Source organism: Lepisma saccharinum, chromosome 24 (genome assembly GCF_977018435.1).
Source record: "Lepisma saccharinum chromosome 24, izLepSacc3.1, whole genome shotgun sequence".
NCBI lineage: Eukaryota > Metazoa > Arthropoda > Insecta > Zygentoma > Lepismatidae > Lepisma > Lepisma saccharinum.
In genome coordinates this window covers 32450811-32475614 of record NC_139252.1, presented here as the reverse complement: position 1 = coordinate 32475614, position 24804 = coordinate 32450811, and the positions used below count along the sequence as shown (strand labels likewise).

The following is a 24804-nucleotide window of genomic DNA, read 5'->3' as shown; positions in this document are numbered from 1 at the left end:
CCGAGTGAGGAAGAGACGGTACGACAGAGATAGCGATTGAAGAAGGGACGGTACGACGAAGATATCGAGTGATGAAGGGACGGTACGATCGACCTACCGAGTGAGGAAGAGACGGTACGACAGAGATAGCGATTGAAGAAGAGACGGTACGACAGAGATAGCGATTGAAGAAGGGACGGTACGATGGAGATAGCGATTGAAGAAGAGACGGTACGATGGAGATAGCGATTGAAGAAGGGGCGGTACGACGGAGATAGCGATTGAAGATGGGACGGTAGGATGGAGATAGCGATTGAAGAAGGGACGGTACGACGGAGATAGCGATTGAAGAAGGGACGGTACGACGGAGATAGCGATTGAAGAAGGGACGGTACGACGGAGATAGCGATTGAAGAAGGGACGGTACGATGGAGATAGCGATTGAAGAAGGGGCGGTACGACGGATCTATCGAGTGATGAAGGGACGGTACGATGGACCTACCGAGTGAGGAAGAGACGGTACGATGGACCTACCGAGTGAGGAAGAGACGGTACGACGGAGATAGCGATTGAAGAAGGGACGGTACGATGGAGATAGCGATTGAAGAAGGGACGGTACGACGGAGATAGCGAGTGAAGAAGGGACGGTACGATGGAGATAGCGATTTAAGAAGGGACGGTACGACGAAGATAGCGAGTGAAGAAGGGGCGGTACGACGAAGATAGTGAGTGAAGAAGGGACGGTACGACGGAGATAGCGAGTGAAGAAGGGACGGTAGGACGGAGATAGCGAGTGAAGAAGGGACGGTACGACGGAGATAGCGAGTGAAGAAGGGACGGTACGACGGAGATAGCGAGTGAAGAAGGGACGGTACGACGGAGATAGCGAGTGAAGAAGGGACGGTACGACGATGATAGCGAGTGAAGAAGGGACGGTACGACGAAGATAGCGATTGAAGAAGGGACGGTACGACGGAGCTACCGAGTGAGGAAGGGACGGCACGATGGACCTACCGAGTGAGGAAGGGACCTGCACGACGGAGATAGCGATTGAAGAAGGGACGGTACGAGGGAGCTACCGAGTGAGGAACAGTGCAATATTTTATTGTCGATACAGATATGTGGTATTTTGAAAATATTTATACCAGCTATGGCCTATCTATATATCGAGCAAGTTAATCTCAAATGAAAAATTTCAATTCATTCCTCTGTGACAAATTAATTCCCGACCATACTATTAGGGCGCCTCTGCCGACATAATCACAAATTAATTAGAATCGCATTACCAGGCCACGAGTCAACCCTTCCCCTTCGAACACACACGCTCCTGTTCGGCATTCCGATTTCCGTCTCTGCGCTCGTACATCATTTTCGTCTTAAACAATAATTTATTAAAACTACAAAACCCGACAAACGAAACAATGAAAAAGCAGCATAACACTTCTGTCTCTTATGCTACATTGTTTTCTTTGTTGCGTTTTTTGTACTCTTTCTGAAGACTTTGCTTCGTTCCCAATAGAAAACACATTTGTAAAAACCTTTTTAGGAGCAATTCATCACAGTCAGTCACTCGGGCTGTGCTGCAACGTTTTGGAACCACTGCCTGCACAGTCAGTTGTTTTTTTGTTTCTTTCTTCCCGATCTTGTTGCTACAAGTCCATTACGTTCCATGAACGGACGTCACTAGGAAAGTATAATGTTGCTAACCGCAGCGCGTTCTCCCTATGAAAACACGTACGTGAGTGTTTTCATTAATTTGTTAAGGTTTTTCCTCGGCTATTTTGGTGCATTGGTTACGCCACTTGTTTGCTTGTTACAGTGTTTTAACTGAAGACTACGGCACAGATACGAGATCTCTGGTTTTGGCGCGAGTGGTCACGGGTTCGATAAGGGTCGTACACACAGAAAATTAATGCATCATATCGATTGATGCACCAGAATGCATCGATTGATGCACTAAAGTGTGTGTTATGGTTTCTTCAAAGTATCAGATTCACATTTGATGCATTTGGGTGCATTTTTTGTATCTCGTGAAATAAACACCAAAGTGCATCATTTGATTGAAGTGAGAATTTCTTTCAGTCGAGATGCACTTCAATGCATCAGTTGATGTTTCTTGATGTACCTTCCTGCATCTTTTTGGATAATGCATCAAGGTGCATCAAAACGCATCAACTGATGCATTGAAGTGCATCTCGACTGAAAGAAATTCTCACTTGAATCAAACGATGCACTTTGGTGTTTCTTTCACGAGATACAAAAATGCACCCAAATGCATCAAATGTGAATCTGATACTTTGAAGAAACCATAACACACACTTTAGTGAATCAATGGATGCATTCTGACGCATCAATCGATATGATGCATTTAGTTCTCCGAGTGTAGGCAGGATTTACCCACATTCCCCCAACACCCCTCTAACAGCCCCTAACATTTCCTCAACACCCCCTAAAATGTTCCACTGGGGTCAATTTATGGTCATTTTGGCTTAAAATTTACTCTTACAGCCCCCCCCCCCAATGAAAAATTCTGTATAAATCCCTGGTCGTATGCAGGAATTATTTTTCAGTGGTACCCAGTCTTCCGAAAAAAAAAATGGGACGGAAATTATACAGAAATAGCAGCCTGCAATGTGCCCGTATCGACTGTGAGTACTATAATAATAATTCTTGAGTACTATTGTACTATTCTTGAGTATTAATTCTTGACTACATAGTGAGCACTATATTTATGAAATACCAATTTTGCCAGAAAGAACAGGTAATTTATGATTTCGGTGATGGGACTCGATGCGCTGGCAACGGGACAGCCAATGAAAAAGCCGCTCTGGCAGGCTCTAGCCTTTGGAGGATTGTTTCGCCATGAAGTTGAATGGTTTTAGTTTAGTTTAGTGTTCTTTCACATAATGCACAAGGGAAATGTGGTTAAATTCTCGAGTAACACTAGTAATCACGCAATATACTAATTTCACATTATTTGCAACTTAGTATGCATGCAAAATATATTTATCAAGTTGTTTTATCCTCTTACAAGAATTTTCGGCGTTTTCGCGATTGTGCTACTTAAATCTTTTAATTCAGGACATACACTACAACATTTGCATTAGATTTCAGTTATTTTGTGACGTGCACAAATGTGATAATGTTGAGATATGATGACTTTCCAGTGTGAATTTATGAATGTACATGTGCAAATACCTTACAATCTAAAAAGCATCTCTTTTAAGGGTCGTATTTGACTCCTGACGCTTAACATCCCTAATTGCAAGAAACCATAAGGGAAAAATAGGTGGAATATTATACTTCAGTGTTGCACAAGGTCTCAGAGAACCATATCTTGGAGGATAACTTTGTAATCATTAATTTAAATGAGATACTTTCAATGATAGTCGGTCTGTCTGTCGAAAAGGATCCCTAACAGGCAAACACGTGTTTAGAACTTTATTTCCGGGGGTCCGAACTAAGTGTGTCGGAAATAATAATATAAACATTTAAATGTATAGAATTACATGATAATTATATTACATAAAAATATTAATTAATAAATATTAAATTAATATTGTATTGCTATTATAAAATTAATTGTTAAAATCGGTATAAGAATGGAGATACAAGAGCATGTATTCATTTTCTACCAAATACAGAATTGAATATTTATTAAATAACAAGATAGAATGTTAGATCCAGTTGACGAAAATGAAAGTTTCAGATTATTTGGTACTGTCATTCAAGTAAATATCCTCCAATTATACAGCAAATGCTAAACACGTAGCTATATTTTCATTGTTTAGCTAATGTTACTACTTGGTAAGTCTTTCAGAGAGAAAGGGGGGGAGGGGGACGGACCCAATTACAGCGTGGTAGGAAAGTTTAGTCTCAAGCGCCTCCCAATCAAATAATTATGTTCTTATGCAACAAAGGAGTGATTGTACTACGTTAGCTTTTGTTTAGACACACACACATACACACACGTATCAAATTAATGTTAAATAAAGCAATTACAGTAGACTCGTGTTAACCGAGTCCCGATTAACCGAGGCTCCGGGTTAACCGAGGGAGTGGTTGGAAAACATCGCGCTTCATAACGCATCCCCCTGTTTGTTTATGGAGTCAAGTCACCGTCCGCGCTGCACATGTTCGTTACATTGTTGTTGTATCCGATTGTTACGGTGGTGTTTAAATCTGTGTATAGGCCTATTCTAAGCCAGTAATGTAGTATGAGTGGCAAACGGAAAAGGTGTGTCCAAAAAACTATGAAAGACTTTTTTGAAAAAGTAATCTTTCCCATTTATGTTGTACTAGTAATAAATAATTACTATACAGTTTTAAGTGTTGTTTCGTCATTTACGACCTATTAGCACAGTATCTCCGTATTATCCGAGTTTTTCCGTATCCGAGGTAGTCTCGGTCCCAATTAGCTCGGATAATCGCGAGTCTACTGTATAAGGAACTAAATACTTAGTGCCTTGAAATAAGTTGAAATAAATAACCTTCGGTTATACAAAGAATGTTAAACTACGCATATTTTCATTATTTAATTTTTGTACTTGTTAAGTCTTTCTGGCGGGGGGCCCGGACATCTCGAACCCCCCACTAAATACGTCCTTGCTAACAGGTGTAAGGGTTAACGTAGCGACGAGCCAAGTAGAGGATGTATTACGGAATTTTTAAATTTTTTTAACCCCCCCCCCCTTTTCGGTTGGGACACTACAGGGGGTCTAGGGTGAGCCACGGTCCACCTATAAAACCGGCCGGCGCCAGTTGTCTTCCAGTTATTAGATAAGCTAAACAAGGTGGTTCCTAAGTCAGTTGACACTAGCAGTTCAATGCAATTTGTCAACTGACTTATTGAATCACCCTGTACAATGTTATCATCGTTCCTTGTATAATATTCTACATTAATTTTCGAACGTCTGTGACCATCCCCTCCTTCCCGACCCGCTCCTAGTTTTTTTCTTGCATATACTCTATCCCGCCTATCTCTGGAACAAAGTCCCGCCTGGCGTCAGAGAAGGGGGGAATAGAGTTCAGAGCGAGACAGTACACGCTGCTGCGAAAGCTGGTAACTGCAGTCGCTTTCCCCCTCCACGCAATCCCGTTCCCTCTCACGTGTTCATTGGTGGAACCGTCGTCTCGCGTCACAACTTGCGCAGAGACTTGTTTTCGTTCGCTTCCTCCAGAGATAACCGGTACAGAATATAGCTACTGGACATCATTTTCTCCCTCTGTAAAAGCCAAATAATATGTTCATCCTTATTCGGTACCATGTGCTTCATTCGGAACGCTGTAATAACGAAAATTATTTCAGGTTCCCTATACAATCTGGTGTAATCTCTAAACTTGCAGCTGGAAACACTGAACGCAAATGATTAACGGTTCTTCGATTGGGTAAAAACTTTTCCAAAGATAATTTATTATTTAGCTTTCGTTGTTTTCTGGTTTATTGTGATGTGTCTTAGTTTAATTCGCTGCAGGGGAGGAGGAATGGGTAAAGAAGGGGTTGCTTTCAGCTGCCGCTTGATTTTTAATGTCGCCACTTGCACGTCGATAGAATCGATACTTAATCTGCTGTTTCTGGGAATTGTCAGATTGACGTGTGTTTTGGAGGAAAGCTCGACTCTGATTCGATGACAGGCTGGACAAGTTCCGTGAAAAGAAAATTGCACAGGAAGATGTGGGATTTTGATTTTGAATGACACTCATTTCTTTCTTCCTAATTCGGAATTTCGATTTATTTTAAGGTTTACGTGCAATTGAACTGTCGTTATCGGAATTCTTACCCCTTTATCCGATCAAATCTACTTTTGGAAACAGGCTATTCCGTTGACAGACGCAAAAATGTTGTACAGGGTGGATTGTTGCTTCTGTTTTAGCAGTCAATTCTGTTTTTCCTGTATTGGACTTTTTCTTTTTAGAAAATATTAACCAAAGGGTTAGGTTATATAGTGCTACGACATGTTCTAATCTCCACCTGGACATAGATGTTCTTTGTGAGGGCCCCTTCATTAATTTCATCATATCATCACTCATCCCCATCTTCTCAATTAGCCAAGAACGGCAGAAAAGCGAAGTAAAACAAACCAATCAATATCTATGAGCCTCTGCCCCCTGGACGTGCCACTGGGCTGTTCGAAAGTTCCATCACGTTTATCTGATCAAACTGAGTTTTCGTTATGTGCTGTTCCAAAACGCAATCCTTATCTAATCGCACAAGAGTTTTGGATCTTGGCTGTACCAAAACTTTCACTTGTAATGTATGCTATGCTTCAAATAGAAGCAGACTCAATTCTGAACCTGTGTATGCTCCAACCATATCGAAAGAATCAACTTTAGAAAGGATGCAAACACACTAATGGAACAATGTCGAACTTAAGTTTTGAAGAATGGCCGTTTCAATTCTCATACTTCCATCTGACCTGATCTGCTGGCTGCTCAAAACTTGATCACATCTGATGAAATTAAATTTTAAATAAGGTTCGCGTTTGTTTGACCAAATCAATTTTTTGGCTACATACTCTTCCAAAACTCGCTCACGTTTATCTGATGAAACCAAGTTTTTTGGATACAGGCTGTTCCAATATTTGTTTGCGCTCACTATTCGTACCATTTTTCGGACACTGGTAGTCCCAAAACTTGTTCAAACTAATCACATTTATTTTAGGGAGGAACTAGTTGTTGCGAGGCTCTGATTGATGAGTTGAGTTTTTGAACAGTATCCACAACTAGATTTGACTAAAGTCGAGTTTTGGAACAGTTTCCACAACTAGATTTGACTAAAGTCGAGTTTTGAAACAGTTTCCACAACTAGATTTGACTAAAGTCGAGTTTTGAAACAGTTTCCACAACTAGATTTGACTAAAGTCGAGTTTTGAAACAGTTTCCACAACTAGATTTGACTAAAGTCGAGTTTTGAAACAGTTTCCACAACTAGATTTGACTAAAGTCGAGTTTTGAAACAGTTTCCACAACTAGATTTGACTAAAGTCGAGTTTTGAAACAGTTTCCACAACTAGATTTGACTAAAGTCGAGTTTTGAAACAGTTTCCACAACTAGATTTGACTAAAGTCGAGTTTTGAAACAGTTTCCACAACTAGATTTGACTAAAGTCGAGTTTTGAAACAGTTTCCACAACTAGATTTGACTAAAGTCGAGTTTTGAAACAGTTTCCACAACTAGATTTGACTAAAGTCGAGTTTTGAAACAGTTTCCACAACTAGATTTGACTAAAGTCGAGTTTTGAAACAGTTTCCACAACTAGATTTGACTAAAGTCGAGTTTTGAAACAGTTTCCACAACTAGATTTGACTAAAGTCGAGTTTTGAAACAGTTTCCACAACTAGATTTGACTAAAGTCGAGTTTTGAAACAGTTTCCACAACTAGATTTGACTAAAGTCGAGTTTTGAAACAGTTTCCACAACTAGATTTGACTAGAATCGAGTTTTGAAACAGTTTCCACAACTAGATTTGACTAGAATCGAGTTTTGAAACAGTTTCCACAACTAGATTTGACTAGAATCGAGTTTTGAAACAGTTTCCACAACTAGATTTGACTAGAATCGAGTTTTGAAACAGTTTCCACAACTAGATTTGACTAGAATCGAGTTTTGAAACAGTTTCCACAACTAGATTTGACTAGAATCGAGTTTTGAAACAGTTTCCACAACTAGATTTGACTAGAATCGAGTTTTGAAACAGTTTCCACAACTAGATTTGACTAGAATCGAGTTTTGAAACAGTTTCCACAACTAGATTTGACTAGAATCGAGTTTTGAAACAGTTTCCACAACTAGATTTGACTAGAATCGAGTTTTGAAACAGTTTCCACAACTAGATTTGACTAGAATCGAGTTTTGAAACAGTTTCCACAACTAGATTTGACTAGAATCGAGTTTTGGAACAGTTCCAAAACTTAACTCATCAATCAGACCCTCGCAGGTGTTAGTTGCTGAGAAATGATGTTCCTGTTGAGAGGTTTGGATGTGCTCGTACAGAACATCTTAGCCACACAAAGCTTTCCTTCTCTAACAAGGCTATTTTCCGAGCGGATAACTAGCTTTGAGTAATGGATTGCCTCTTAAAGCGATAAGTGAGGACGAATCGTTAACCATAGACGAATGGGGCATAGCTGGATCGTGTCCTTAGCTTTCATCCAGGGTGAGAATATCCAAAAATTCCCTTATAGAATGGGGGGAAACCCCGCTAGGGGACCGATTATGGCGTTACTCAACTTTCCCGAACCGATGTCCGCAACCACCACCCGCCGGGAGTCGCCCTTTAGGTGTGGGTTCGCCGATGACTCACCGCAAAGCGGGCTCCCCCTACGCAGTGGACGATTAATCTGCAAATCCGTTGCAGGCAGAGCCTCCTGGCGGTGATCGAAGGAAACTGCTCCTGATTGCTTCTCCTTAATGATTATCGTGGGTCAGTGTTGGTGGATTGCGGGAATTTTTCGGGAATTTTGAAGGTCTTGGGAGAAAACAGTAGTTTTTGTGGACATGTTTCGTAATTACTGTAAATTTTTAATTAACGAGTTAGTACACACTTAGACAATTGAAGAAGTTTGCTTTTTATGCTCAGATAAACTATTGGGGACTGGACCTAAAGTGTGATCCGAAATGCGAAGTTCCTCTACTGTGATCCTTTGACTACAAGACGACGTTACTACCACACCAAACCGTGAGGGGCAATTGAAACTTCCTCCTTAATAGCTCTATGGTTAGTGTTGCCGACTTTTAACCAGACTGTCGATGTTTGATTCTTCCTTGAGCTCTCACTTCAAAACTTGGCCTAGTCACAATTAGCGCCTAACCCCAGAAGCCTTCTGTAGTTTTCCTTAGAGGTGAATGCTGGAATGGTACATTAACGAAGTTCGCTTCGATTTCGTTACGTTCTTCTGTCTTCTCAGATTTACTGTAGCGGTAACCGCGGATCCAAAATATCAAACAATTTACGTAATATTTATTGCTGCTATCAATTGATGAGCTAGTGTGGGTCAACATGTGAAAGAACGGCTTCCTTCATATTGTGTATATGTGGGTTAAATAGTAATGATACTTTCGTGGTGCAACGAACGTTTGATGGTTCATGGCCAACAGAAATATATGTAATTGTAATGACTATGTATCCTTCATATGGGCTCTGTAATTAGGTATGTACCTGTTGAGTTCATAAATAAATAAAAAAATAAGTTACTTCAAGTTACTTTTCGTTGAGTGACGAGTGGTCATCTCATCGAGTCCCGTCGCCGCCGCTGTTGTCTGGCTTCATAGTTCCTCTGGTTTTAGTGTCATGCCAGCGGGTTGGATAGTCACTCGTGCCCACCTATTGAAGAGTCGTGCCAGTTTGTTGTAACGTCCCGCCAGCAGGTTGGAGTCGTGTCAGCAGGTTAGAGAGTCGTGCCAGGAGATTGGAGAGTCGTGCCAGGAGGTTTGAGAGTCGTGCCAGGAGGTTTGAGAGTCGTGTCAGCAAGTTGGAGAGTGGTGCCAGGAGGTTGGAGAGTTGTCAGCAAGTTGGAGAGTCGATCCAGGAGGTTGGAGAGTTGTCAGCAGGTTGCAGATACGTGCCAGGAGGTTGGAGAGTCGTGTCAGCACAGGTTGGAGAGTCGTTCCAGCAGAGGTTGAAGACTTCTGATTTTTTAAAATTTGATTTTAAAATTGTGGGAGCGTCAGCACTTAGGCTATTTTGCTCCAGTCACATTATACGGGGGCCAGCCCCTTACCAGGAGGTTGGAGAGTTGTCAGCAGGTTGGAGATACGTGTCAGCAGGTTGGAGAGTAGTGTCAGCAGGTTGGAGTGTCATGCCAGGAGGTTGGAGAGTTGTTGGCAGGTTGGAGAGTCGTGCCTACCGTTGGAGAGTCGTACACATTGATTGGAGAGCCTTACCCGCAGCAAAACTGATTTTACAAAAATGTAAAGACAATTAATTTTCCATTTACCAAGAAGTCTGCGAGCACGGAAGCACTTAGACAGAAGAGTGATCAAGAATAGAAACTATTCTTGGCGATCTCGAAATTTTGCGCACCAGTAGCTTTCGGTTCTTCAAGAATTACACAGAGTCCGTACTGGGTTTGCACGCCAGTCTGGAGTATTGATCTTCAACTGTTTACTTCTTCAAAAGCATGTGCTACCCCCACCCCAATCCCTCTCTGGCTCTCTGTATTCCAGACTCGAAATGGAAGGCACGAGGAAAGCGGCGGGGAGAGAGGGAGGGAAGAGGAACAACAGGGGGCAGGGAGGGGGGGTGGGTGGTAGTGAGTCTATGCATCGGTAATTTATCATCCTGGTGCGCTGTCAATCATAGCATAAAGCGTTACGGGACTATGTGAAACCAACTGATAAAGGGAAAACCTCGCATCACATTGGGCTTTCGACAAGATCTCCAACATTCGTGTTCGAATTTTTTGGAGGGGGGCGGCACTCTGAAAGGGAGGTTTCCTTGACGTTTCACCAATCCTGGTTGTATTGATGGTTTCTGAAAGGTTCGAACAGAATTAACATGCGCCCGCTGGGAGAGATTGAAAATGCGAAAAGACCAGGAATAGCCCCTCTGTATCGATCAGAAGGGGTGGATGATAGCATCAATATCTGTTATTGGTATTTAATCTTGATTGTGTGTGTGTTTTTTTAAGGGGGCAGCGGGTTCGGCTGAGACCTTGTGAACGAAATTCTCAAAATGACTCGTGTTTCGATTTTTTTTTTTTTTTTTTTTTTTAATCCTCTCACCCAAAGTTTAAGCATGAGAAGTTTGGTCCTAGAGCAAATCCCCCGACTGGGCGGTTTAGATGAGGTTTAGTATAGTGAGGGGGCAAAAATTGCGAAAAGTGTGGGGAGGCAACTGCCCCCTCGCCCTCCCAAATCGCCGCTACAGACAGTCAGTATAATCTGTAATGGTCGGATTGACCATTACTGGTTTTGGTATATTGTAATAATTAATTGCTGGCCAGCTACAAGGTGTAGGGTTAAGTAATATGTTTCCATGAGTGTACTTTTATGTTATTATTGCATGTAAGTGTATGTGCTTATTGGATTGTGCTTTGCTGGATACTAAGATTCGCCTGTTTTTTTACCTCCCCGGTTGGGGGAGCTAGCTGTTTTTCAAAAGACCGTTGCAGTGGAATTTTCCAACGCTACGGAGTCCACGTCCACGGACGTTTACCCCGGCTATAAAAAAAGGCCAGTGGGCTTTAGAGAAAACAGTGTTTCCCCATTGATCGACGAAAGAGGAACGTCTCCTCAAGATTAGTCCACTTATGATGGCTAGACTGGTTATAATAATGTAGCATTTGGTTAAGCCAACCCCTGTTGCTGTCCCAAGTCCCCTTTTAGAAAAAAGCTTTGATTATGTTGGATATTTCCGTATTGAATAATTGATGCCCAAAGGAAGGAGTGAAGGCGTAAGGAAACGCATTTGTAATGAACGGAATATCATTTAAGCTGAGGGTAGGCCCGCAGAGATAGTTATGCTAACTCTGCGGTAAAGGAAGTGCCGATGGTTATGCCATAGGTGCGCAATTATATTGATTTAGAGATTTGTTAATTTGATCTATGCAAGACACACATGGAAACGCAATGTAAATATGTATATATATAACTACGTATAATAAACCAGTATATCCTACTAGAATGTTATGATTTCAAGAACTACGGTACTGTCCATTTAACCAGTTGTATATTCACTTGCTGTGCATGTGTAAATGAACCAGGGACTAAAAAATATAAATGTTATGTGAAACCCCCCTTTCGTAATTCCGGCGCAAATATAATCTGCTCGCTTGGCACCCAGGGTGAGGTGAAAGGAGAGATTGAGGGATAAAAGTAAGAAGAAATCCAGAGGGCCGGATAGAAACGAGGGAAAGGGGGGCCGAATTTTCACAAGTATGTGAGGCGTGGGTTGTGTGCCTGTCCTCTTATCTGTTTCTTCTTATCAGCATTCATCCTCATCTTCGCGATTAGCCAAAAGTGGCAGAATAGCGAAGTAAAATAAAGCAAAGCAATTAACCAATCAAACCGACTTGGAGTAAATTTATAAACTTTTTTGAAACATTTCAGCTAATCACTTAATGAAATCAGATGCATTTTAGTGCATACTCAGTATATGATGCATTTAGGCTTTTGTGTGATAATTAATGCCTTTACCTTTCTGATATATGTCGCCTTCCCATTAGGCTACCTGAGCATGAACCAGATTTAACATAATTCATCATCATCGCCGCGATTAAACCCAAGAGGTAGAAAACGGACGTAGATCATTACAAGACAAATTGCGTCCATTATCTATACTAGAGAGGCGAGCATGAGTACGCTGCAACAATTAAGATTGGGTCATTGTTGCAGCGAATCGATTGTTCCCGCCTTAGATTGACGCCATCGCGGAAATAAACAGACGCATTTCTCGATTTCAAAACGGCTTCTGAACATGGAAATGGCGCGGGTAGAAATATGGAGGTACATATGGAGGAAACCCCTTCTCGTATATCGTCCACGCCCATATATAAACGTCCATTTTTAGAAGTGGTTAAGTGAATATTCGGGGTGTCCAGAAGCTTATAAAACAAGGTTAATGGCGCTGTTGCGTGACCCGGAAACGTACATGTACAAAACGACGCGACACATATACACGCACGAACCACATGAGCAAAATGCAGCCTGCACGAAGGACGTCACTCCGTGGTGAGATAACGTCATCTTGTAACGATCGAGGATGCTGTTGTACTACTTTTAACCCCCTCCCCCTCCGGCCTCCCTACATGTTAAGTGCATTGCATTCAATAACTGTGAGTTCACACACATGCAAATATACAGAGTTGTTCAAAATAATTCGCCAGATTTAAAATTACTGTTTTTGAAGTTTACGAGACGAGACCTGCTTTTATTCCTCAGCGTGTTCCAAAGCAGGAAGCCAGTTAATGGTGTAGGGGTACTTTGCCAGAAATCATCCCCTTCAAGTATGTCTGGCATTCAAGGTAAATTTCCATGCCTGCCATTGTGCCATCAAGGCACATAGTATGTATCGGCATGCATATCTCGTTTTTGACGAAACCACGAAATGTGAAATGACACATTGTAATGTTAATTTTTCATGTTTCTGAAAGATGTGAGGTGCATTTTCCTACCCTGATTTGTCACGAAATAATGCGAAATATACGAGTTTATTTACCGAAGCGACACTTTATAAGAAATCAGAATCATCCTGAGAGTTATGCAATTCACGGAAAAATGATTAATTCTGCTGTAAATATTTGAGAAGCAAAATTGGAATAAGCTTCATATTCTGGTAACGACATAAATATGCTATTAGAAGGGATAAGTTCACTTTGTGTAGTAAGTGCAGTTTTTAAATCAAATTTGGGATTATATTCACATTTTTGAAACCAAAATGTAATTTTATATACCAGTTTTTCACTGCTATAACAGCGAAATTTTATTTTATTTGCAGCTTTTGAACCCGAAACTGACGCTGTTTTTGTTCTGAAATTTTGCTTTTTTTTTCAACCAAAAAAATGTGCCTCTACACACAGGCATGGAGGTACCACCTCACACATTATATATACCTTGACAATTTTTGGAGATGATGTGATCAGCACAATGCTGCGGCCTCTTTTACCCCCACAGGTACCCATTGTATGAGCCTGGGTGAACCCCACAACACCTACGTGCAGTGATTTTTGTCGAACCCTCCCCTTGAGATCATCCGCCGCAGTAATCGAACTCGGGTGTATAGCGTGGCAGGTAGAGGCTCTATCGACTGCACCACCACACGAGTATAGCCCCCTGCCCCCCAATTTCTAATATAAATAACTCCAAATATAAAAAAAAATGTTCCTGATGCAAGTAAATTTTCATGACGTGCATTACTTTTAATAGTGTTGACTAAAATGTACATGATGGAGGCACATAGTGGTTCGGATCCCACTTTAAGCTGTAGGTCCAGTCCCGATTAGCCTCTCTATGCATAAAGTGGACTCAAAACAACAATTCAATCAATCAATGTACATGAAAATGCATGAAACCAAAGTTGATGCACTGTTATCTGTGCGATTTTATGCATCAAAATGCATCGTTAACTGTTCATGCGTTTTATCGTATCAACATATGTTTGTCACTTCACGCATTATGCAAGGAAGGTATTTTTTCCAAGGGGGCAAACAAGGCACATTTTCCCCAATAATAGTGTTGTTTTCTCTAAAATGCATTGCTTAAATTTGAATTGATCATATTCATGCAATAATTCACACATATTATTGTAACTGAAATGAAATTATATGTGTGAAATATATGATTTTAGGTTGACTTTCATTTTCCAGGGGGGCCACGGCCCCCCCCTTTTGCCCCCCTTTGGGACGCCCATGTGAGTCGATACATTACACAAGCACATGGAACAGTTCTGCTCAGCTTTATTATTAAATTTCTATTTAATGTCTCATCAATTAATAATTTCTCTAATTGGCCCACGTTTCTCACTTCTCTTAAAATTTTCCTGCATTTCCTTAGCTTCTCTTGCCAGCTATTTCCGAAAGAGTCAGCCCCCTTTCAAGACGCCACTTGTGGAAGAGAAAAAAATAATTAAAAACTCTCCAATCCAGATGCTACAGTCTGCATCAAGATTCGTTACGCCCACCGTGTCCACTGCGGGGCCAATGACGTTGGTCGTCCATGAACGTGTCCAATCAATCGATTCCACTCTTCGTTTCATCGGCATCCACTTCTTGTCCATCTTCTTACTCCTGTTCAACGACGTCTGTTGTTGTTTTTTTTGCCCTTCTTTGTTTCGAGACTTTTGTCTTCTCGTGTCTCTCCAGACCGCCATCAGAGAAACCCTCTCCAAAGTTCTCAAAGACGCTACGCACAGAAAATTGAATGTATCAAATATATTTGGTACACCAGAAACGAATCAATAAGCGTTAACGTGTGTGTTTTTGGCTTTTGCCATGAATCAGGTTTACAGTGTGATGCATTTTTGAATATCGTTTGTAAGGTAACGCCAAAGTGCATCATATGATGCATTTACCTTTCATATCTGTGTTATCCTCACTAATATTCTTCTTTTTTGTCGATAAGGACCTCAAAGAGTTCTCTGAAACAGAAAGTTGTAAGTTCCGAACGTGTAATACGTTATGCACTATACGAGGGGATGCTGAAAAGTTCGTAGTCCGACGTAGAAGGAATGCACTTGGAATGATGAAACTTCATAGTTACTCAAGCTCAGTGCACTTTCTGGCCCGGTGCTCCAACTTTTGCAAACTCCTTAAAAATAATGTTAAGTTTGCTCCCCGCACCAATGCTCTCTGGCATAATTCACCTCCTGATCTGAGCCAAAATGGCGCCCCGTCAGGTGTTTTTTGAGCTGAGGAAACAAAGTAGTTTGATGGAGCCAGATCGGGGAATAGGGTGGATGATCAAGATACTGAAAGTCCAGGTCTCGCAATTTCTGCTGTGTTGCTGCTGCTCGATGGGCAGGTGCATTGTCATGGAGAAACAGACATTGTCACTTAATAAACCTGATATACCCAAGAAAGCCTGTCAATTATGCAATACCTTTTGGTAGGATATGTACTTTCAAGACATAATGTGACATTCCTCTAAACAGTTTGGGACTTGGTAGGGCTACGAACTTTTCAGCATCCCCTCGTATAACATTAATACATCAGGATGAGCTACCGATATTTTGGTTTTGTTTGGAAGAAAATGGTTAGGATAGTGTATGCATTTCAGAGATTCGAGTAAGTTACTGTATAAATAAGACAAATCGAAATCAGATACACTTTGCTGTAATCCAATATCAGACGTTTTCGCTTTTCGTGTCAATTAATGTGTTTATTACCTTCTGTGTGTCGAGCGACCCTTTTAATGCACCGAAAGCTCGAGACTGGACTCACAGCCAGTATAATCTTCTTAGAATTACGTGTGTGGAGCGTGTAACAGGCCGAGTTTGGCATGGTTCAGGCTAGGGGGTGGACACAATTCAAGCGCGTGAGAGGGACGGGAGTACAGAATGTCCAATGGTGAAGACGAGACGAGATTCCACATTCTCCTCCAGTGCAAAGAATCAGCAAAGGCTAGACGGAAATACATAAGGGACATGAACGAATCAAAAATGGAGGAGCTATGATGAAGACCATTACGGGGAGGGGAATGGCTGGAAGGGACCTGGGAAGGTATGGTCAAAGAGAGCGAATAAGTTGATGGACGGAAGTGAAAGTGCCTGAGAGCGGTGTGCAGAAAACGGCATTTTGACAATATCCTTTTGTTCACCATCGACAAGGTCGTAGTTTTTACGTCATAATGTCGCTATTTTTCGCTGGAATTGCGATTTTCTTCTTAACACATATACTGCACCGTAAAGACTCTTTCCCCCATAAAAAGGGGAGGAAAATGCTGGGGAAGTGGCGGCTTCCTTTGAAATTGAGTCAGTGGCGCATAGACATGTCTTTTGGGTGGGGTACAAGTTGTGTTCTATTACTCGTATGATAATAATGCAATTATTTTCTTGTTCCAAATATGCCTGCGATCATTTCCATGTGTATTTTGACAATGTCCTGTACTTCGTTGTCCAGGGGCGGAGGAGGGAAGGGGCATTTTTCTTCAGAAATTTTGGAATTTTCCGGTTCCTCCCCTCCCCCCGCATCCATATATACACTCAATGTGCATAAATTTCATGTAGTCCGATTTTATGGTTTATTCCGCGTATAACGGTACTTTTTCGTCCGTCTAGGGCAATTAGCTTCGAACCTACAGTCGTTTCAAGGTAACTGCGCATTTTGCTGAATGGCTCAGTGGCGTACAGACATATAGTTTTGGGGGTACAAGTCGTGTTGTATTGTTCATATCATAATAGTGCAATTATTTTCTTGTTCCAGACATGCCAGCGATCCTTTCCATGTGTATTTTGACAATGTCCTGTACTTTGTTGTCCAGGGGCGGAGGGGCATTTTTCTGAGATTTTAAAATTTTCCGGTTCCTCCCCTCCCCCCGCATCCATATATACACACAGTGTACATAAATTGTATGTAGTCCTAATGTATGGTTCATTCCGCGTATAACGATATATCATTCGTCTCTTTAGGGCAATTAGTCTCAGACCTACAGTCATCTAAATGAAACTCTGCATTTTCCTTAAAATTGGCCTGGTAGCAAGGAGCTTACCTGGCAAAATGGGCTTGTTAAACAAAAGCTTATAATAACTAGTGATATAAGTCTAAAATTATGAGGAAAAAGAAGTTTGATATATTGTAGTGAGAGAAGAACAAACAATTTATATGAAAGGTAAAGTTGAACATGTGAGGACATAAGGGGAGGGGTTATGTGGCGGGAAAAGAAACACAAGGAGAGAAGAAAGAAACTTCATAGATGTATGGAAATGTGTGTACAGCCACAAAGGCTCATACTAAAATAGACCTATAGGGCCTATTCTATTCTATTCTGTGGGGCATGTGTTCTGTTCGTGTGTGTTGTGATTTTCCTTTCGTTTATTTAATCTTTTCATCATACATTCTCATCTTCACCATTGGCCAAAAGTGCCAGTAAAGCGAAGTAAAATATAACAAATGAATAAATTAATTAATCAAACATTTAATTCCTTGAATGTCGTTGTACACTCGGAGAACTAAATGCATCATATCGATTGATGCAGCAGAATGCATCGATAGATGCACTAAAGTGTGTTTTATGGCTTCTTCAAAGAATCCGATTCACATTTGATGCATTTGGATCCATTCTTGTATGTCGTGTAGTGCATCTCGTGCATTGAAGTGCATCTCGACTGAAAGAAATCCTCACTTGAATCAAACGATGCACTTTGGTATTTCTTTCACGACATACAAAAATGCACCAAAATGCATCAAATGTGAATCTGATTCTTTGTAGAAGCAATAAAACACACTTTAGTGCATCAATCAATATGATCCATTTAGTTTTCTGTGTGTACAGTCACTGTCACTTCCGGGTTGTAACGATCCCAGAAGTGTCCGCGACTGTACATTATATATATAGGCTGTATATGTGGAGTGTTATTTTCAATGTTACCCCATCAGATTTTTTTAGATTATGCATGTGTGTGTAACTAAGGTTATGCGTGGATGTTTCACTTGCCAACGGTTTGGACACCGTGTAAGAGCTTGCCAATTCTTGGAGATTGGGTTGAAAAATGCATTTCGTCAGTAACAATTTTCGAGGGTGAGAACTTGTGGAAGATCACGGAGCAGAAAGAGTTCCAGCAACTTGGCAGTCGTTTATACACCCCCTCTCTCCTCTTTCCCTAGTCCGCCCCTCTCAGACTCGCGATCCATTCTCGGCAAATCGAATTTTTCAGTTGCTCAAGTTTGGTCCACTCTCTCGTATGGTCGGAGTTGCTTTTCTGTCCACCCTCCGGTAGACACTAGTCCAGTTCTGCCCCCTTCCCATTCTCCCTATCGGAAAGCTCTAAAAAAAAAGCCCTCCTCCACCTTCTCTTGTCCCCCTCTCTTCTTCCAGTCGTCACGTCGCTTTTCCTTGTGAGTGACAATCACCAAGCCCTGGCTGAGAATGAATGAGGATTTTTATCTCATTTGCTTTTGTATCGTCCACGGTCCTGTCCATCGGACTTGACACGTTTAACGTATCATTAATCTCCATCTTTGAAAAGGGAGAATGTCCGATACATGAAGAAAGGAGCAACTGAGAGAGAGAGACGGATGAAAGAGAGAGAGAGCAAACAGAAAAAGCTGGGAGGGAGCGGAGATCCAACAGGACGATAAGACAATGATAGAATTCGAAGACGCTGACTATCATGCGCTTGAAATCTTAGTGGTTGCATTGGAAGTCTTTGGCGACAATAATGGTTCATGATGGTGCATTTATGTCCATTGTGGACCGTATGTGGCTTTTCCATATCCTCTCCAACAATGACTTCGGAGAGGATCATTGTTCGGGGTGCCTCTCCCACGTTACATCGGGGCCACTCATCATGAACATATTCAGTTCACTTCTTGAACAATACTGCAAGTCCTGTACCAATGTACACCCCTTCTTCATGCAGCAACTCCTCTCCTCCAACAATGCTGCAAGAATGGTTAATGACGTCAGTTCAAAGGCAAAAGTACCATTAGTTTCGACGTGTCAGTTTACACAGAGCGCTGTTGTTGCACCCTTTTTTTCAGGTGCTGTTGGATGACGTTTAACTGTCGCTTTACCAATACTGATGATGCGTTAAAAACTGGCTAAGAAGGGAACTTCAAAACTGATGGGTAAACCTCCTTAAAAGCAACTACTAGTTGTGCGTAAAATAGGGGGGACGAGTGGGGATAAAATCAAATGCCGGTTGGTTCCGAAGAACCGCATCGGAATTTCAAATAGTGAAAAGTTGCTAAACTCTACACTCAGAGAACTAAATGAATTTGGGTGCATTTTTGTATGTCGTGAAAGAAACACCAAAGTGCATCATTTGATTCAAGTGAGGATTCCTTTCAGTCGAGATGCACTTCAATGCATCAGTTGATGCACCTTGATGTATTTTGATGCACTTAAACGTTTCGTCTGAGCTACATAAACTCTGTAGCTCAGACCAAACGTTTAAGTGCATCATCCAAAAATGATGCAGAAAGGTGCATCAAGGAACATCAACTCATGCATTGAAGTGCATCTCGAAGCCATAAAACACACTTTAGTGGATCAACCGATGCATTCTGGTGCATCAATCGATATGATGCATTTAGTTTTCTGTGTGTATGGCCCAATATCCGTTTGGGGGGTAAGCAGGTTGAAGAGTGGTCAACTCATCGAGTCCCATCGCTGCTGTTTTCTGGTTATGGTGACCAGAGTCTTCTACCATTGACCAAGTAGCTCCCCATTTGTCCTTATGATACTGAGTCAATGTCGAAATTTTGGAACTTACACCTAACTTCACCGTTGTCCCGCCCCAGTGGCTACTGGACTCATGACTTCGTCTGGTTTGAGTTCTGGAGTGGCCATGGGTGCAATCTAATCTAATCATTAGATCAGCCATCAGCCCAAAGAGGCAGAAAAGAGACGTGAAATAAGAAAGAAATGAAGAGGTTTTCTTGGGATATTAACCAGGTGATTTCCGGATAGGCTTTCGATCTTTGGAGAGATAACGTTACTCTCATCTCCAGGGATTGAAGTGACGTTAGCTCTCCAAAGATCGAAAGCCTATCCGGAAATCACCTGGTTGAGTTGATATCCCTAGAAACCTCTTCAAGATTCACCACCAGGAATGATTAAGAAGGTAAAAAAAAAAAACAACGTTTAACTACATCATTTAATGCACTTGAATGTGCTCAAGGAGTACAAAGGTTACTGCATTATATTTTTTATTTGGCAAATTTTACGTTTTGTGTAGCGTTTCGTTTATTTTAGAGTTTGTTTCGAATTGCTCCCAATCGTGAATGTAACTCAGGCCTGGCAACACTGCCAGAGCGCTCTTGTATGCATGTGTGGACCGCAGAGCGAGCACATGGACTTTTTGGAACGAGGAAGAACAATTAATGCTGACAGTTATTGTCAAACATTGGATAAACTGAAAAACGCAATTCGACATAAGCGACCAGGTCTCCTGTCAGCTGGTGTCATTCTTCTTGACGATAACGCTCACCCCCAATCAGCAGTGCAAACACAACACAAAATTGAAGAATTGGAGTGGGAACGGCTGCCCCACCCTCCATACAGCCCCGATTTAGCGCCGAGTGATTTCCATCTTTTTCCGGTGTTAAAGTCAATAGTGCTCAATAGCCAGAGCCCTGATTTTCTTGCAAAGGTATGGACAAATTGGTGCAACGGTGGGACAAATACCTGAATCTCTATGGGGATTATGTGGAGAAGTGAGGAAGGATCCTCCTACATATGTATGTATAGTTTTCTAATGTATCTTAAAATTTTTTTTTTTTTTACAGCATACGGAAACTTATATATTGAACGTCTAGTATCAGAGTGAAGCGGGTTTTTTTTGTTGGGGGGCATCACTATTATGGGGGAAAATATGCCTCCTTTGCCCCTCCTTAGAAATATTACCTTGCTTGCTACTCCCTGGAAAGAATCCTGCGGACGTCCGTGGACACTCACAAAGAACATCCATGTCTAGCCCGGGATTCGAACCGAGGACCGCTTTGCTAACCACTCCTCCACGGAGGGCGGGAGGGAGCAACTGAAAGAGGCAGGAGGCTTCGTCGGCCGCGTTCGTTCAGTGGGAAACCTTTCGTCACCTGATTTGTGACTACACATCATTGTAATCGGCCTCCCCGATGGCGCAGTAGTAGCGTCATCGCCTTGTAATCAAGGGGTCCCGGGTTCGATTCCCGATGGAGGCACATAGTGGTTCGGATCCCACTTTAAACTGTAGGTCCAGTCCCGATTAGCCTTACTGTGCATAAAGTGGAGTTAAAAACAACAAATCAATCCAATACATCATTGTAATCGCCGGCCCCCGTGGCGGAGTGGTTAGCACGTCGCGGGTCCAGGGTTCGAATCCCGGTCCGGGCATGGATGTTTGTGAGTGTCCATTCATCAATTTCATCATATCATCACTCATCCCCATCTTCGCAAATTAGCCAGAAGTGGCACAAAAAGCGAAGTAAAATAAAGCAAATCAGTCATATGATTGTAACCATAGCAGAAGAAACAGGGAGTGGTTCCATCAAACGGAGGGCGCTCCCCTTCTTCCGCTCATCTACTTACTGGCCTTGGGGTGCAGTGTGCAGGCGGGGAGCTCACAGCGCAGGAAGCGCTCGCAGGCCTTCACAAGTTGCTCAATCCTAGTGTAACTAGAGTATAAAGCCTGTACCGAAGAAACTTGCTTGAATATTCACCAAATCAAAACTGACCACAATACCACGAAAACAATCGGTATTAACTAATACAGTTTTCATATTCGGACAATTACGGAGAATGAAATATGGAAGAAAGGCCTGGCCAGATGTGTCGGGCAATTTGCTTCCCATCAGTCCATTTGTAAAACAAGTTGTCAGGGAAGAAAAATTCAAATTTATTTATCCATGTTTTTTTTTAATACAAAAAAAGTAATGGTTGTTTGATTAATGATGGAACATATCTTTCCCGGTGTTTTCGAAAATTAATGAAACGGCGTACCCCGACCCACAAGTATACATATGTCATCCCCCTTCCGTCCCCCCGTATATGTTGGAGTTGCTCATTTGTATTTCGTTAGAAGGCGCGATTGACGTTGCATTGCGACCGTAAGTGACGTCACAGCATTGAATGATGCATTTACCAGATGTGTCGTCTTTTGCCTCCAAGTTCATTCTCAAAGTGATGCCCGAGATGTTTGACATTAGATGGCGTTATTTCGGTCCACAATTGCCAATGCATTTCTATTTTCGGTTATTTTACATAATTTTCCCACCACTCTATAGGTTAATCGCGAGGGTGCATAGATGATGGGCATTGTAAGGCCACGGGCTTTAGGTTCGAATCCTGGGTATAGATCCACCAAGCTTTCTGAAACCTCGGAAAATATGCGAACTAACCGGCCTCCCCCACCCCCTTCTCTCACCCCCGGTGTTTGCTCTGGCGCTGGTCGGGCAAGGACCTTCCCACTTCCGCTGACACAGTGTTGCTAATTTTACTCTCTTCAAGAATTCGAGGAGTGTTGTTGATGTGCGTAGACTTGTGTTTGAGTAAGTGTAAAATGTCGAAAGTTGTGCACAGCAGTGAGCGAAATTTGCTACTACGAATCATCGAGAAGTGTGAAGAAGAGAAAAAGAGACGGGTGGAATTATCCTCGCGATCAACCCCTAAAGAGAGCAGTATATCTAACGGGACGGTCGGAGTCATTGCTTAAAAAACTGAAAAGAGAGACAAAAGATTTACAAACCCCTGACCAGAAATTGTCAACTCCTGGTAAACGGAGACGTGCTCGACAAAATAAGATTGTCATTGACGACATGGATAAGTGTATACTGCGAAGGAAAATCCATGAAATGTACGCAGTGAAAAGAGAAGTTCCTACAATATTGAAACTTTTAGCTATTGCTAAGGAAGAAATTAATTATCAGGGGGGGGGGGCGAGAAACATTACGGAAAATTATGAAACAGATAGGCTTTAAATTTAAAAAATGTAGAAACTCTCGCTTAGCTCTGGTTGAACGAAGCAACATTGTGGTTTGGAGAGCAAGATATCTTCGTGCGATCAACAGATTCCGCAACGAAGGGAGGCCTGTTGTTTACATTGATGAAACTTGGATTCATCCTAATTACAAAGTAAAAAAATGTTGGCAGAGTGAAGATGTGTCAGGTGTCTTCACAAACGACAGTCCGGGGCAGAGACTTATCATAAGTCACGCCGGGGGTTCCATGGGGTTTGTTCCAAACGCCCTTAATATATTTCAGGCCAAAACAACTTCTGGCGATTACCATAACGAAATGAATTCCGAGAACTTCGAGAAGTGGTTGGAACAGAAACTTATTCCGAATCTCCCACCTAGATCTGTCATTGTTATGGATAATGCCTCCTACCACTCAATTCAAACCAATAAAGCCCCGAACACAAAAAGTAAGAATCTAGAGATTCAAGAATGGCTATTAAAAAATAACATCACTTTCGATATCGAACAAACAAAGCCCGAATTGTTGCTGAAAGTAAAAAATAATCTTCCCGATCCGGTATATCGAGTTGACACAATTTTGAAAACCCACGGCCACCACGTCCTTCGACTTCCACCATATCACTGCGACTTGAACCCGATCGAGTACATATGGAGCACCATAAAGCGAAGAGTTGCCTCACGAAACGTAAGTTCAAATTTGAGAGAAATAAGGGCTCTTACCGAAAGTGCAATTGACAGTGTCACAGTGCCGGAATGGGAATGTATGTGCCAACATGCCATCCGTTTGGAAAAAGAATACCAGAAGAATGATGGAATTCTCGAAGATGAAGTTCAAACTTTGATTATAAACCTGGAATCGGGTTCCGAAAGTAGCGATGTAAATAGCGACAGTGACAGCGAAAGTTCGAATTCGGACCTCTCCGGCATAGACACCTTATAATCTGCCTCCAGGCCAACCGGAGGCAAAAACCCAAAAGTAAGTTGCTTTTTTTTACATATTTTTTTTATATTGTTTACATAATTTAGAATATTAATGTTATGTGTTTAAATTGTTGATATCCTTCTGCGAGACAGCTGGCGTTTTTAACTTTAGTGTCCCCCTCCCTCCTCTCTCTTATGCTATGTTATTTGAATTACCACATCTAGAAACGAAACTTAATATTCGGCCTGCATATTTGTTTACTTGCAAACCTTTCACGGCACACGCCCACTTCTAGATTTGGCAACACAGGGGGAAAACACGTGTTTCTGCCATCCCTTCCCTTGCCCCAGAGTTCCCGAGCTCCCCTCCTAAACATTCGACACTAGCGCCACTTGTTTCTGGCCAGGGTTTCAAATAAGTTGGTGGATCTATATGCATGGATATATAATTGTGTTTTGCTTATCGTTGCGACGAACCAAAAAGTTGTAAAAGCGACGCAAATAGATCAAACTAGAAATCGATATATATTAGGGTCAATGTGTTATTCAGGATCCGGACCCTGTGGCCAAGTGGTTAGCACATCGCGCTGCGACGCCAAGGGTCCCGGGTTCGAATCCCGCTTAGGCTTGGTTGTTTGTGAATGTCCATTCATCAATTTCATCATTTCATCACTCATCCCCATCTTCGCAAATTAGCCAAAAGGCACAAAACGCGAAGTAAAATAAACCAAATCAATCAATCAATCAATTATTCAGGATTCGAAATAATGAAATCGTCCAAAAATCATGTGTTCCTGAACATCTCCGTGGCGTTAGCTCTCTACTGCAAGAAAAATCTTCCAAAAATCACGT

At 41.8% G+C, this 24804-nt stretch overlaps 1 protein-coding gene across 1 annotated transcript; it reads left to right on the top strand.

Annotated features, from left to right (window-relative positions):
- Positions 1 to 23347: 23347 nt before the first annotated feature.
- On the top strand, positions 23348 to 23971 carry LOC145978144 (uncharacterized). Its single transcript, XM_083110583.1, has one exon. It carries the CDS (start codon positions 23348 to 23350, stop codon positions 23969 to 23971), a length of 624 nt encoding a protein of 207 aa, XP_082966709.1.
- The last annotated feature ends 833 nt before the right edge of the window (positions 23972 to 24804 follow it).